Raw genomic sequence first — 15828 nt, 5'->3', positions numbered from 1 at the left:
TGACCACAATGGGTGTTGGGGGGTGGGAGGTTGAGGGGAGGGAAGCAGAATGGGGTGGGGGGGAAGAAACACCACCACAAGGAGGCATCTCCAGCCCCATTGCAACAAATAGGCTGTGAGGGGCTCCTCACAACTCAGCCGCTACGCAGTTCTGGGTCAGTTGCTCTTTGTCCGCAGGGAGCGGAAGAAATTGTCCTCCAGTCCCTTCCAGACATTCAGCCCTGTAACAGGGGCTCGGTGGCCTTATAGCAGGGCGGGCAAACTTTTTGGCCTGAGGGCCGCAGCGGGTTTCTGAAATTGTATGGAGGGCCGGTTAGGGGAGGCTGTGCCTCCCCCAACAGCCAGGCATGGCCTGACCCCGGCCACTATCCGACTCCCACTGCTTCTCGCCCCCTGACAGCCCCCCCGGGACCCCTGCCCCATCCACCCACCCCTTCTCCCTGACCCCGGACCTCCCACCCCTAACTGCCCCCCGCCGCCCCATCCAACCCCCACCTCTCCTTCCTGACTGCCCCCCCGGGACCCCTGCCCCCATTCAACCCCCCCTTCCCAGCCCTCTGACCACCCCGGCCCCTGACCACACACCCCCCCGAACTCCCCTGCCTTCTATCCTCCCCACCCCGCTCCCTGCCCCCTTACCTGCACTGCGGCTGCACCAGGACAAGCATCCACATCGCACAGCACAGATCACCGGGTCAGGCCGGGCTCTGCAGCCCTGCTGCCCAGAGCATTGCACCAGCGGCATGGCGAGGGAAGGCTCTGGGGAGGGGCCAGGGGCTAGCCTCCCGGGCCAGGTGCTCAGGGACCGGATGGTAGTTTGCCCACCTCTGCCTTATAAGAAGGTGAGGCAGTGTGACCTAATGGCTAGAGCACTGGACTGCAACTCAGGGGACATAGATTCTAGGCTCAGCTGTCCACTGGCCTGCTGGGTGACCTTGGCAGGTCACGGTCCCGCTCTGGTCCCAATTCCCCACCTGATACTGACCTCCCTCGTGCAGCGCTTTGAGATCTGTTGAGGCAAAGTCCTATGAAAAAGCAAGGTATTATTATTATTAAAGCATTGATTGGGGGCTGGGTACCAGCCGGGATGGGTCTTACCCAGTGTGGCCAATCCTGCAGTCCTAGGAGAAAATTCTGCAAAGCTTAGAGCTGCTGCAAGTCTCCATATTATTCTGTCAACATTTTGACTTTCACAGACAAATGGGGAGTTGGGAGGTGGGCTGGGGCAGGTGAGGGAGTGAGATGGGGAACTGATGGGTGCAGTGTTGGTGTAGCCGTGTCGGTCTCAGGATATTAAAGAGACAAGGGGGTGAGGTCATATCTTTTATTGGACCAACGTGTGTTGGTGAACGAGACAAGCTTTGGCACTATATAGCTCTTCTTCAGGTCTGGGGGGATTGATGACATTTGTGAATATATTTTTTTTAATCGGCTGTGGATTCATTGAAATTGATGAAAGTGGATCAAAATTTCAACCTCTGAAAAGGGGGGGAAATGAACAATAAAAGTTGCAATGTTTTCCACCCTCTGTTTTGCAACCAGATCTGCTTCCGAGAGTGGGGCTAGAGGGGAGGGGGGGCACTCTCTTCATGTTCTAACCAACCTTCCTTCCCCTTCACCGCCCCCAACAGAAGACCCACTAGGCAGCCTCTTGCACCATGTATGGGAGCATATTTATTTATTGACTCGAGTGCTTTCGTACAGAAGAACAGATATACAGAGATGATATATGTTTGTGCTTCAACACTTTTCAAACACTTAAGATTCCAGTAAGTTTCTAGGTAAACAAGTTCCAAGACAAGATGCTTTTAAAATGTTTCCTTTTTGATAAATTATTTGTTTATATAAATAACTGTAACAGAAAAAAGCAATAAATGTCCAACAGACAAGATCCCGAATCAGGTACAACGCTAATTTAAAAAAAATAAAAAGGAGGGGAAGGGGCAAGAGATAACGAACAAATATCAGTGCAAATGTTTACAGCCTTTGCCCTTATCTAATGTTATGGGCCAGGAACAGGGGAGATGACAAGGAAAAAATCGAAACACCTATGAAACCGAGAGATCTATTTGGGAAGGGCAGGGTGGGAGGAGGGGTTCAATTCTTTTGGGGTGGGGGGAAGGACCCCTAAACTATCGCAGTGCAGAGGTGGCGGGCGAAAGGAAGAGGAAATAATTTGAAGAAAAGTAACAAGGTCTAGTTTACCCACTGTACGCCAAGCTTGTAAGAACATCACAAGACACCGTAACTAATATACACACAGTCCGCTGTGAGAGAGGGACACGGGGAGGCCGGGTTGGGAGAGTTTGGGCGATTTCCACAGTCATGAACATTTCACTACTGGACGACAACAGCAGAAACGAACGGGGGAGGCATTACTAGGGCCAGTGCGGACGGGATCTCAAGAGGAAACCGAGGAGGTGACGGCCTTTAGCTTATTTTTTTTATTCTTTTTTTTTTTTTTAACTTCAATACGGAGATATAAACAGCCTTGGTTTCATTAATTTTTTTGCAAGCAAAGAGAGACTTTTTTGACCCCACACGTTTAACAAAAATATGTCTGTATACAGATATATTTTTATATTTTTTTTCTTTAAGGAATATGCCAAACTCAGGCTAGGTAGGAAAAGGTTTAAACCATTGGATAAAGGATGCAGTATAGTGCAGCCCTAACTAGCAAGGATGTCTGGGCACCAGCAGGTTTGGGCTCCGCCTCTAGGGGGTGTTATTTTGTGGTGAGAGGTAGGGTTAAAATGTCCCTTCTTTCTGTCTGCAAAATAACCCTAGAATCCCAATTTAAAGCTTGGGAGGGGGGGCTAGTCTCTAGTCCCAACTGCCCAATCATTGACCGGAGCTCAGCCATTTCCCCCAGCTCTACCCCCCCCCCCAATCAGCGCGGTGCACCGTTTGGCTTTTACTCCTTCCTCTGAAACATCAAGCAATGGCCACCTGCAGAGTCAGGCTACCAGCCTAGCTAGACCAATGAGCTGATTGGTACGTAGAGTGACCAGATGGCCCGATTTTATAGGGACAGTCCCGATTTTTGGGCCTTTTTTTTTATATAGGCTCCTATTACCCCCCACCCTCTGTCCCGATTTTTCACATTTGCTGTCTGGTCACCCTATTGGTACGTGCAAATCTAACCCCCACCTCCCAAACAAAGTCCTGATTGGCTGTTCTCAGAAGCCCCACCTACGCATGCAAAGCAAGAGGTCACCCCTCCCAGCAGCAATCTGATTGATCTGTCCAGATGTGCTCACCTGAACCTTGCTGGGGGAGAGGGGAGAGCTGGTCAACTTCTGTCAGCAGAAGATGCCGCAGAAGATTTGGGGACAGGTTTGCTGGAATTATGGGTAACCCCCAATTTAACATATTCCTGGAGGAAACACAAAATAACTGCACTTTTAAGAATCACATACACCCCCCCAAAAAAAATGGAGAAAAAACCCCAACGACAGCAGTAACGGAAAGAACTCTACCAAGTCCATATTCGAGCAAATCCCTATATGGAGCAGTTGTGTTTGCATCTGGGGTAGGTACAAGCACACATCGCTGTAAATAATTCATGTGCATCCATCCAGCCTGGAAAAACGCTTTGGAAAATTCTTCTATAGCAATGGGTAAATGGGTTATTTGAAAATGAGTTTGGTTTGGGGTTTTGGGATACATACATAGAGCATAAATATTTTTGCATTTAGGGGTTTTGTTTTGTTTTAAACACAATGCATTTTGTGTCCGCTTCCCCGCCCCCCGCTCCCCAACACAAACACTTTTGCTTAAAATGAGGGGCAAGTGGGGGTGGGCAGGTTTCTAGAAACAAGAACAGGGAGAAAGCTCGGGGCTGGGGATGGAGCCGTGGCTCAGCAAAGTAACGGTTAGCGGGACAGCCAACGGGAGGACTGCCATAAGCCAGGAAGATGGAGTCGTCGTCCTTTTGTTTGCTTTGTTTTGTTTTAACTGCTGGTTTCTTCGTCTGTTTTATTCAGTTTCTTCAGCGTGTCCAGCAGTTTCTGCGGGGTGAGGATGTGAGTGGACCCTGTGGGAGGCAGAGGGAAGGACGGGTAGATCGTTAGCGCTCTGAAGGGTCAGTTCGGCAGCTTTCACGCTGCGGTCCATCTAAGAAAGGGCCTGGGCAGCCCTGCTCCCCCCGCATAGTGACGGCCGAGGCAGCAAAGTTAAGGTTGGTGTTTCGGGTGCTGGGGAGGGAATGAGCTTCCCGTTGGAGGGCTTTGGTACGGCCAGTCTGAGCATGGGAGGGTGCGCCCTCGCAGCTGAGCGTACGTCCACACTTGGATAGGCACCTCGTTGGGCTGCCGGAGAAAGAGGCGTGTGGCTTGGTGGCAGAGCCCCCCCTCCGCCCTCCATGCTCCCTCGCGGCCGTATGGGTGGCCCCATGTCTATCGTAGGGATGGGGGGGGGATGACAGGGCCTGGCGGGCGTTCGCTAACGCAGCTGGACTGCTTCGGCTGTAAAGCGCGCACCATGCTCGCTACTGCTCTGGAAGCGAGGGGGAGAGAGAGAGAGAGCGAGAAAGCAGGCATTGTGTGAGAGCAGCGTGTGTGCACCCCCCCCCACACCCCCCCGCAAGGGCATCCCCCTGCCCCTGAACCTGCCCTCCCTCCCCAGTGATGGTCACTGCCTTGGCCAGGCGAGCGGAGGCCAATTCTAATCCCTGAGGCCTTACCTTGCACAGAGCGCACGGTACAGTATTGGAAATGCTTGCAAAAATGGCCGCCTATAGCACTAAGAGTGTCTCTATTGCGGAAAACGATAAAGGAAAGAAAAAGAAATAGATGGAGGCCTCTCCGCAAGAGAACTAGGTTCAGCAACGGAATGAGGCATGGAACGTGTGGCGGGGGCATGGACGGCGTGGCGTGCATGGAGCGGCAAGCGTGGTGCGTGGCGCATGAGGACGGCATGTGCAGTGGCGACCCTCGGGGAAAGACACTACCGCCACCACGGCCGCCGCCATCTTGGGCGGGAGAGGAGACCCACGTGGAAAGTCATCAGCACTTGAAAATGTGCCTCCCTTGAAAGATGGAGAACAGGCGCGGAGGAGAAAGGGAGGTCGCAGGAAGCTAGACTTATACAGGCAGGCAGAAGAACCTTCAGCCACGGGCTGGGCCTACATCCTTACATAAGGGAGGAAATCAAGGTGTGTCAGTGGGGCTGGTTCCTTTTGCCAGCAGCGAACGGCATCCTTGGGTAGAGAGGGTGCCAGTTGCTCGCTGGGTGCAGCAGCAGGAGATGCTGAAACAGGCCAGAGAAGAGAAAGAGCAGGGAACGGGAGTGGGAAGCCTTCACAAGCTGCCCTCTGAAACTGGGAGCTGATCACTGCAGCAGGAACCTCTCCTGACTCTCCCTCATGGCACCCGTTCAGCATCCATGCAGCTCAGTCCCTGGCCTTGCCAGGCACCAGGCTAAGATATCCAAGACTGTATGCATGGTATGGCCAAGCAGACAGCCGCAGCATCATTGAGGTCAACGGAATTATTCCCACATCACCCTGCTGTACATGAAACCAGAAATAGGCCCCTGATCGCTCCCACCTCATGATATTTATACAGGGAACCCAACTCCAGCCCAGTGCAATGACTCCCAACCCCTGCCTAAGGCATAGACAAATCCACTCCCACCCCAGGGACTCTCCCAAGCTGGGACTGCCCACCTTACCCAACTGCATCTGGTGGTTTTGTGACACGCACACACGTGCATCAGGGAATAGGAGGCGTCCCATCCGACTCTTTTCAGTGGAGGAGTTAAGCCACGTTACCCACCCCCCTCTACTCTGGCTCACGTCAGCGGTGGGGAAAGGCGGGTGTACAGTGTATCCGAAACACTTGGTTAATACAGAGAGTTGCATCCGAATTTGGGCTCGGGGTCCCCACGCTTGGTTGCTCTACAGAATGCTCTCACCCTGGCTGAGCGGCTGCAGGGTGGAGGGAGGGGACAGATGTGTGGCGATTTGGCTCATCCTCATCCACACCAGGTTTGCCCCACAGACTCGGCCCCTCGTCTCAAGCCTCAGCAAGAGTGAACCGCGAGTTTCTCTTGCATAAGGCAAGAAAGGAGGGGGGTGGGGGAGAAAGAAGGTCCTGTCACTCTGTCGCTTTAACCCTGCTCCCTGCAATATGAACAGCAGCTCATATACTGCGAGGAGAGGCAACCTGGGCAAATCCCAGCCCCCCCAGAGCACATCTGTTTTATTTCCTTCTGGGAGCCCCCTGGCCTCTCCCCCCAGACTCCTTGCCATATTGCTTGTAAAGCACCAGAGATGTAGGCATCTGGAAGGAAGCCGACCATCTGGGTTGACTTGTTTTTCACACCTGAGTCTGCCAATCCTGTGCTCAGCAGGCCGAGCTGCCCTCTTGGAGAAAGAGAAACATGACTGGCAAGATGCTGGAGCTCTTCCTAAAGAGAGAGCAGCCCTCCCGGTGCTGGAATCGTCACCTTCATCACATAGATCCCAAGAAAATTATCTGCTACAGAAAAAGTCCTAGGGGCCTGAAGATCCCCTAGGTCCCTGTATCTGATTGCCATCCCAAAGCATTTAGAAATCATGGGTCAGGCTGCAAACATCATGAGATTTTACAGAGTCATACACTTTGGGGGTTCTTTTTAGTTGCCTTCCAGTTTCTGAGGCCTTAGGGGTTCATGTTTTCAAGCTTTCCTCTGCAACCAGGCTGGCTAGAAACTTTCTTTAAAAGACAAACGTGAAAGACGAGAGTCTCACTTAATCACATGACTCCTGGAGCTGGGGCTTTAAGTAAAACAGCAAATACTGTGAAAGTCGGCAGCACTGTTAAAATACGTGGCACTTTTATACAGCTTTTCATCCAGAGATCTCACGGTATTTCACAAAGGAAGGTAAATATCACTGACTCACATCCCCAAGGGTATTTAGGTGCCTACATTGAAGTCAGTGGGAGTTAGGCTCCTAAATACAATTCAGGATCTGGGCCTAAGTGACTCCTGAAGTATTTGGGGATAAATGCTGCTATATGTGAGAGCTTCCCTCTCTTCTCTTCTGTCCCTGCCCCTCTGCAATGAAATCAATGGGGGGCAGCTGCCTAAACCTCTTGGAGGCTCAGGGCTGTTATCCCCATTGTGAGGAAACTGCAGCACAGAAAGGCAGAATGATGTACTCAATAATGTACACAACTGTGGCAGCCTCAGGACCAGAATTTAGTTTTCCTGACTCACAGTCCTGTGGTCTAACTGCAAGGCTGTGTAGTCTAGTGGTTCTCAAACCTTTCCACACTACTGTCCCTCTTTCGGGAGTCTGATTTGTCTTGTGTACCCCAAGTTTCACCTCATTTAAAAACTACTTGCTTACAAAATCAGACGTAAAGCTACAAAAGTGTCCCAGCCCCACTATTACTGACAAATTGCCGACTTTCTCATTTTTACCAAATAATTATAAAACAAATCAATTGGAATATAAATATTGTTCTTACATTTCAGTGTATAGTCCATAGCGCAGTATAAACAAGTCATTGTCTGTATGAAATTTTAGTTTATTCTGACTTCACTAGTGCTTTTCATGCAGCCTGTTGTAAAACTAGGCAAACAGCTAGATGAGTTGATGTTCCCCTGGAAGAGCTCAGAGTACCCCCAGGGCTACACGTACCCCTGGTTGAGAACCAGTCTAGCAATTAGACCATGGCACTCGGCGTCAGTTGTTATGGTCCAAGTGACGAGGCACTCAACAATGAGATACCACGCCTATGCATTTTATTACTCCTGTCCGTACTGCGTCGGACTCTGCACTGGATAAATCCCAAAGACCTGTCCCAGCATGCCTTATAAAAACTTGGGCTAGCGTCTCTGGGAGCAGCCTCTTCTTTGGTTATTCTAAAATCCTGGTCAGGCACCTGGATGGGGATGTTCAGTACCGCAAATGACCCGGGTTCTAGCCATGACTCTGCCACTGGCTCTCTGCATGGACGGAACGGTCCTGCTCTTCCGGGCACTGGTGAGGTCTCAGCTGGACGACTGTGTCCAGTTTGGGCCCCACGCTCAATGAAAAATGTGGACATGCATCCCCTGAAAGAAATAAACTATCTGTAGCACCAAACCCTGTGCCATCTGCTGCAATCGGCATGCCACCAGCACCGATGAGAAACTCCCACTAGGGTACTTAAGATCGGCCGGAGGAATCGCCTCGCTTTTAACAAAGCTTTTGCTGTTTGCATCCTGTGAAAGCAGAGATCCAGACCCCAGAGCAATGTTCAAGAAGCGGGTCCTGAACAGCGCAGCACAGACATTTGGGCTCTACCGAGCACTTCTCGTCCCCATCTCGTCTGACTGCAGACTGGATGGGGCATGGGTGTGTGATAAGCAGGGGACCCTGAGACAATCTGGCATCTCCAGTGCATGCCGGGTGAGCAGCCCAGGGAGGCAGAAGAGATGTCATTGCTATGGATGTTTTTCAACGCAAATGTATTTAGAGTCATGCTGTGAATTTGTGCAGCAAACTTTCCTCCTCAGATGCCTTTGCCTGGCAAACTTTGCAGTGGGGGAGGTGGTTGATGCTTAAATCTGAACCAAAAGACTTTGCACTGAAGAAATATTCGCCAGGATGCTAACATACGGTCTGGTAAAGCCAATTAAGCTGATTCTCTCCCTTGCACCCGAATGACATTTGCACCCAACCTCTGGCCATGGACAGTGGCCCTTTAATACAGTGGCTGCTTGGGACTGCCAAGTTGGGACAGTGCATGAAAGGACTTGTAAGCTCTGTAGGCCACAGATCTGGGTTCAGATGATGAGTGGCCTGCAATCGGATCCAGTTTAAACAAAACTAAAGGGGAGCCCTTGGGCTCCTGGCCACCTTGATAATCACACTGACAATCCCTAGCATGTACTGGATGGGGCGACAGACATGGAGGGCAGGCAGTGCTGGGAGGGGCAGAGGTGCATTGTCTCTGCCCTGCAGCTCAGAGTGGCAGCGCCAGTGACACGAGCGTTTGCCTGATCGGAACCGACAGGAGGACCTCGCTGGCAAGAGGCAGGAATAATTAACATCCAGCCACATCTGCATCAGTGCAGCTCTCGTTCACCTGATCCTTCACCAGCTGCTTCTAATAAACCGAGGCACTTGGAGCATTTCCAGGAGCAGGGAGACAGTGTCACATCCCCTTTAGAAAACGGGTCAGCGCCATCTGGTGCTGCTCTACCGACATGCAGGGAGGGCTCTTTAAGATTCTTTCCCCTACTTTCATACTTTCTTCATTCATTACTCCTGGGGGAATTCTGCACCACTGCGCACGCGCAGAATTCATGTGCCCCACAGATTTCTTTGCTTTCCCGCAGAAAAATGACTTTCTGATGGGGAAAAAATGAGAAGCCACAAGAGCAGTCATGCGACCCTCCCCAGCAGTATGTTTTGGGTGCCTAGGGCAGCTGGCAGAGAGGTAAATCACTGTGGGGCAGGGGGTGGGAGGGGAAAGACCTGGCAGGTGGCTCCTACCCTGCGCCAGGCTCAGCTGCTAGTCCCGGCTGGGCTGGGGAGGACAGGACTTCCTCTTCCCTTACACGGCATCTAGAGCCAGGTCAGACCCACCCTCAGGTTTCTCCCCAGACTGCAGGAAGCTCTGCAAACTCCCCCCACCCACCCACCCCCATCACTCCTCAGCTGCAGGGGGAGGGATCAATGTACTGGAAGCTGCTCCCCCATCCGCCCAACCCCCGTGTATCCAGACCCCCTCACACCCAGACCCTCCTGCTGAGCCTCACCCCTCCCACCCAGAACCCCTCCTGCTGAGCCCCACTTCCCCTGCACCTGGACCCCCCCAATGAGTCACCCAGATCCCCACCCCACTAAGCCCCAACCAGCTGCACCTGGATCCCCACCCCACTGAACCCCCCACACCCAGACCCCCCTGCTGACTCTATCCCCCCCCACACACACACAGACACCCCCCGCTGAACTCCAAGCACCTTCACCTGGACCGCACCTGCAGAGTCCCATTACCGTTGCACCCAGAACCCCCCCCCCTGTGCATCCAGATCCCCCCCACATCCAGATCCTAGCGCCAGAGGATTGAAATAGGCTATGGCAACACCCCAACATTCTCCTGTGGAGTGGATGGGAGAACGACGGGGACAGTCATCTGATGTGCGGCGGTGATTATTATCCAACAGTCATGTGACTCTGTTATTGAATGCTACAAGGAGTCTGTGTGGCCCCTACCACCTGGAAACCATGATTTGTCCTAACACCCGATCTGCTATGCATGTCCTCTCTGGATCCAACGTAAGGGACTCTGCTGATTCAGCTACACATTGCTCAGCTCATGCTCCACATCCATGCATGTGCCATCAGGGCCTAACTCGGGCTGTAATTCCATGCACACGCACTGACGGTCTGCAAATCACAAGATTCCCCACTTTCCCCACTCAGCTGCCTTAAGTGTAAGCGTCTCTCCAGTCAAGTGAAGGCCAGCGAACCACTGCCACCTGCATCTCTGTGACTACGTAATGGGTAACTAATGGCATGAGGATGCCGGCAAGTTCTGGCCACAAAGAGATTCATGGTATAGGGTTAATGGAGGCAGCACTGGACACATTTTCAAACTGGTAGTAAGAACTGCAAGCATTTTCTCATCAAAGAACCAAAAAAACAAAAGAAAAAAAAAAGAAGAGTAGAAATTATAATAACTAAAGAAAAAAGAGTGACGGAAGAATCAAAGAAAACCCTTCCGAGTGGAAGAGTTTCTTTTCTTTAATAAGCTGCTTTTACTTTGTTTCTTTGGCTCTCACTCCATTGTTGGAGCCTGATCCTCAAAAGATACCCTAGTGGAGTCCCTGAAGTCGGGGTGCCTCAGGTCCATGAGAAATTTGGTGGGAGTAAGAATGTGAGTAGAACCTGTGAGAGAACAGAGGCGGGCTGACTTCTTGAACAGAAATAAATTAAAGGAACATTCCAACTTAGGCCTAATATTCATAATACACAGCAGGTGAGGATGGGTGAAAAAGCCAGTGAGAGACACAGAGAAAGATGGGGATAAATGTATGATTGGATGAGCAACGCCGCGTGCATTTACACATGAGCTCAGAGGCTGGTCTTACGCGGTCACCACTGGGCCTCCATGGGTAACCAAGGTGTGTTGTATGAAGACAACAGCAACAGTCGATCATCTGTCTCCTCCCCCAGGCCTTGCCTCAGATTTCTGCTGGGCTGCTAAGCTTCTAACTAGGACCAAGGCCAGATCCAGGGCCACTGAAGTCAATGGGAGTCTTTCCATTGACTCCAGTGGACGTTGGGCCAGGTCATACGAGAGAAACCTTGAAGGGATCGAATGGACTAGACCTTAGTCAGAACCCTGCTTAGCAAGGAGGCCCGGAGGTAAACTGCTGCCTTCCAGGAAGGGTTTGAGACGCTCAGCATCGTCGGGGGACATTAAACACACATGCAACGATCACAGAGTCGCAGACCAGAGAGCACGTTAACAGGAGATATGACAGTGCCATGAGAATGTTGAGATTACCCAAGACACAGGATGGCACGGAGAGATGGCTGACCAGGCTGCGGGGGTTAGAGGAGGAGTTAAGGGGAGTGAGGAGTGCATGTTCCAATGGAGAAAATCCAGTGAGCAGATGAGGTACTGCTTAGAGGAGCCACGAGGGGTGCCACTGGCCTACGTTTTATGTGTGTCAAGCTGAGCAGTGATAAGGTCACAGTCCAGAGTGGAGTCAAATGAGCCCATAGTGCTAACCCAGCCGGAGTGAATGTCATACTCAGGAACGTGGGGACCTAAGAGCACTCACTAGAACGAGGCACAGATTCTCCCGTTCCCCTCAGACCGGACCCACACCTGCTCCTGCTCTTCCAGACCTGCCCCCACCCAAAGCACAGGCAGACACAGAGCACCTACGGTGCACTTCAGTCTTGACCTGTCCCAAGAAAAAGGCCAGTCTCTCCCTGTCAGAATCATGCATTAGCCAGTCCTTCTCCCCTGGTGTGTTTGTGGCTCCTCGCTCCTCTGCCATCAGCTGGATTTTGGCTCTATCGCTGGGACATAAACACACTCTGTGCTGCCTCTATGGCAGCACTTCCAAGCATTTGCTGTGGAGAAGATCTGTGGAGATGCATACATTTTCTGACTAATAAAAACCATTGTGGTGTGAGAAGAATTAATCAAATCTCATGCTTCAGGGCCAAAACAGACCACTTCAGGGGTCAGGAAGGAAATTCCCCTTTCCTCCCACTCAACCACCCGCCTTGTGCAGCACTGAAAAATTGGCAGTGCGAGAGAGGTCACCTTCCCCTGAAGCATCAATTATTGGCCACTGCCCGAGCCAGGATGCCAGACTCAAAGGGTCAGTGGTCTGTAGGGGCAAACCCTATGTTCTCAGGTGTGGGTGTGGGTGTGGCGGGGGGAATGAGCTTTCGACACTGGTCCTTCCCACATGGTCATCTGGAGACTGGATTTTGTCTGCTTGCCTTTGGAACAGAGAAAAATGGCATTAAGAGAGAGGGTGAGACACAGAAGCATGGGATGGAGCCAGAAAGTGCCATGGAGCAGTGCATGGCTCTGCCCAGACCGTCCGCGGCACTCACCTATTAGCACCTCCCACTTGCCGCTGGCTTGCGTCACCTCGTAGGCGCAGCGCATCTCGCTCAGGCTCACGCCCCCCAGAATGAAGATGATGAGGCGAGGGCCAGCCCTGTACTCACCGGGGGCCTTGTTCTTATGCCAGTGTCCATAGCGGGCACTAGAGAGGGAAGGAAGCAGGGAGTGAGGTGAAACACAGCATACAGTCTCTGCACACAGATGGCTTTGAAATCACTACGCACCATGCTAATCAACTCCTATGTCTGCTCATTGCTACAGAAGAGTGAAGACCTCTGAGATGAATTCCTCTGGGTGGTACTTGGTGAGAGATGTGGGCTAGTGTCTGAGCACAGGGCCAGGAGTCAGGATTCCTGGGTTCTGTTCTCAGATCTAGCATCTGAGCACAGGACCGGGAGTCAGGATTCCTGGGTTCTGTTCCCAGATCTAGCGTCTGAGCACAGGGCCGGGAGTCAGGATTCCTGGGTTCTATTCCCAGATCTAGTGTCTGAGCACAGGGCCGGGAGTCAGGACTCCTGGGTTCTGTTTCCTCTGCAGTCTTGAATAAGTGACAGTACCTATGGGGAAACTGAAGCAGGGAACTCCATACTGAAGCAGAGAGGTTGACAATGCTGCCTGCCCTCCTGGGGCTGGTGGGAGGGTTTATTAAAAGTGCTAAATATTATTAGAACACAGGCAGCAGTAATAAAGGTTGGTGCTGCTATACCACTTTGCATGCAGAGAACTTAAATGGTTTTCAATTCGCAGTAAGCTGTCCCTCTGCTACAGAGGGGGAAACTGAGGCACAGAGCAGTTTCCATCGCTAGGTGTTCCAGTTTAGGAAAGGTTCAGGATTCAAATTCAAGCCATGGACTAGTGTCGATGCAGGACAGTGGTGAGGTGCAATGGCAGAGCGAGGGGAATGTTGGGGTTCAGAACTGGGCCATCGGGGGCTGCTGTTGGACTGGAGCGAGGCGTACCTCACATCCGCATGCCTATTCTGTGCCTTGCTCTGGGCACTTTGGCAGCTCCTCACTCCTATGGAGTCAGAAGGGAAACAACACAGAAGAAACAAAAGCAGAGTCCCTGTGAGTTGCTGGTGCTGGAGTGATGGTGGGTTTATCCACCTGCTAAATACACATGTACTTTTGTAGCCAGTTCCCGACACCCTCCTCTCACCCCTTTACAACAAACAGGGTTGAGCTGTGTCCAGACTGCAACTTCCCTCACCCATGTCAGTGCAGCCACACCTGCCCTGCTGCCTAACCACGTATGTGCTGCAAAAACCTGAGCAATTATCCCATAGTGCCTTAGTGGGAGAGAGAGTGCCTGGGGTACCAGCACGGAGGGCAGCAGCCCATTGGGCAATGCATTCTGGGATGTTGTGACAGCCTGAAATGTCACATGGGGGCAGAAAAAACCTCACAAGTAGCTGACTCCAGTTAACCAATCCCCTCAGAGCCTGCTGGGAGTGGGCAGGGCCTGGGCCTATATAAGCCAGATCTGGCCTCATTCCTGGAGGCAGATGTGCCCAAGGAAAGGGTGTGGGTGTGGGTGTGGGTGTGGGTGTGGGTGTGGGTGTGGGTGTGGGTGTGGGTGTGGGTGTGGGTGTGGGTGTGGGTGTGGGTGTGGGTGTGGGTGTGGGTGTGGGTGTGGGTGTGGGTGTGGGTGTGGGTGTGGGTGTGGGTGTGGGTGTGGGTGTCCCTGAGAGAAAGGTACTGAGTTTGGGGAGCATGGGACACCAACTGGGCCTGGAAACTTTGGCCGTGTCTGGAAGGTAAGAGAACTTATGGGGAGACTTTGGGTGTAGATGATGATAAACTAGATACTGACAGATCCTCTAATAAATGTTACTCTGTTCTCTCTGGCTCCCTTTTTCTCTTACCCCCCCCCCTTTTTTTTTTCCTGGGGTGATCAGGTTATCCTGGCTGGCCAGGCAATAGCTTGGTGGCAGGTGTTGTCTCCTATGGAGAGCTGGGAGGAAGTAGTTTAACCTGTTACACAGGCACACCTGGTGATCCTATCGACGCAGCAAACTGAAGAATGTCATGAGTGAGTTACAGATCAGTCCTGTGCCAGGCAAGGCCTGCGGAAAGGGGGATGCATTGCTAGCTGTGGATTGAGCACACTGTGTGTACGACAAGCCCGCTTTGTGCAGACCATGGCAATAATGGGTTACAAGGTATTGTAGGAAGATAAGTTGTGCTTAAGGCTCTGTGTGGGGACTCAGCAGACCTGAGTTCAGTTCCTGGCCCTGCCATATGCTATCTGTGTGATGTTGGGGAAGTCCTTTATCTACCCTGTGCCTCAGTTCCCCTCTCTAGAAGGGGGCTGATACTGGCGTGCGTGAAGGATACAATCCATCACGGCATGTGAGGCTCACTCACTAAGGTAATGTGAGCAAAGATGTCTCATGTAGATGGGGCCTAACTGAACTCTTCTGTGCCCTACGAAGTCCTGAAACTGAGAGAAGCCAAGGGGGGCAGAGGGGGAAGGCTGGCATGAGGCTCAAAGCTGCACCTCCTCCCAGAAAGGGCATGGTGGCCCCTCTCCGCAGGGCTCTACCCACCTGACTGCAGTGGTACTGAAGGAGGCCGAGGAGCGGGTGGAGATATAGGGGTAGTGCTTGGTGTCCAGTTTGTCCTCAATAGTGTCCTGGGAAGAGAAGAACCTCACATCAGTATGTTGCGGGCAAGCCCATGTGACGCTGTCTGGATCAGAGCTCCAATTCCTCTGATCGGGCAGCTTCCCGGACCCAGCTCTGGAGGTCACTCCAAGGGGATGGACCCTTCCCACTGGATCCTTGGCAGAATTTCTCCAGAACTGTTCCATTTGGAAAAAAAAAGCCCAGCTATCCCTGCGCTCTAGCAGAGTCTGGGTAACTCAATCCTGCCCCAGCCAAGGTGGGGAGGGACAAGATGCCCTCGAGGCTCCTTCCAGTCCTGCGTGTCTGATTCTGTCGTTTCCCTGCTCCTTCCTGGGTTTGCCAGCCAGCCCAATGAGCGAGTCCCTCTCCTTTCAGCCATAGCTACTGAATGCCTAGGGCAACCCGACACCTAAGCCACGTGCCACGCAAATCCGTTCTGCACCCAAATCCCTGGGACCATCACTTAGTCGGCGGCTAAAAACTGTCGAGTCACCCCACAAGTTCCCGGCGCCTCCATCCCTCCTAACTGAGCAATGGGGGACGAATAGGAGCCAGCTGTTTGGCTCCTGAATGGGAGCTTTGTCTCTACTGGTTCACAGCCACCTCCTGTCACCCACCAGGTCT

The 15828-nt window shown here is 52.2% G+C and overlaps 1 protein-coding gene across 2 annotated transcripts in view; it reads right to left on the bottom strand.

Moving 5' to 3' along the window:
• Window positions 1-2101: 2101 nt before the first annotated feature.
• Window positions 2102-15828, bottom strand: part of STXBP1 (syntaxin binding protein 1) — a 67311-nt gene continuing 53584 nt past the window's right edge. Inside the window, exons 17-20 of one of the 2 annotated variants that reach the window (XM_074973802.1) lie at window positions 15127-15212; window positions 12566-12720; window positions 10745-10870; window positions 2102-4036 (exon numbers count right to left, since the gene is read on the bottom strand). In XM_074973802.1, coding sequence (XP_074829903.1) covers window positions 10761-10870; window positions 12566-12720; window positions 15127-15212 — 351 coding nt within the window. In that variant the 3' untranslated portion in view covers window positions 2102-4036; window positions 10745-10760. The remainder of the gene's footprint in view (window positions 4037-10744; window positions 10871-12565; window positions 12721-15126; window positions 15213-15828) is intronic. The other variant, XM_074973803.1, reaches the window with a different exon arrangement.

This window comes from Natator depressus, chromosome 16, assembly GCF_965152275.1.
Source record: "Natator depressus isolate rNatDep1 chromosome 16, rNatDep2.hap1, whole genome shotgun sequence".
In the NCBI taxonomy this organism is placed as follows: Eukaryota; Metazoa; Chordata; order Testudines; family Cheloniidae; genus Natator; species Natator depressus.
Note: the sequence above shows the minus strand (reverse complement) of the source record. Positions and strands in the feature narration are given on the sequence as shown.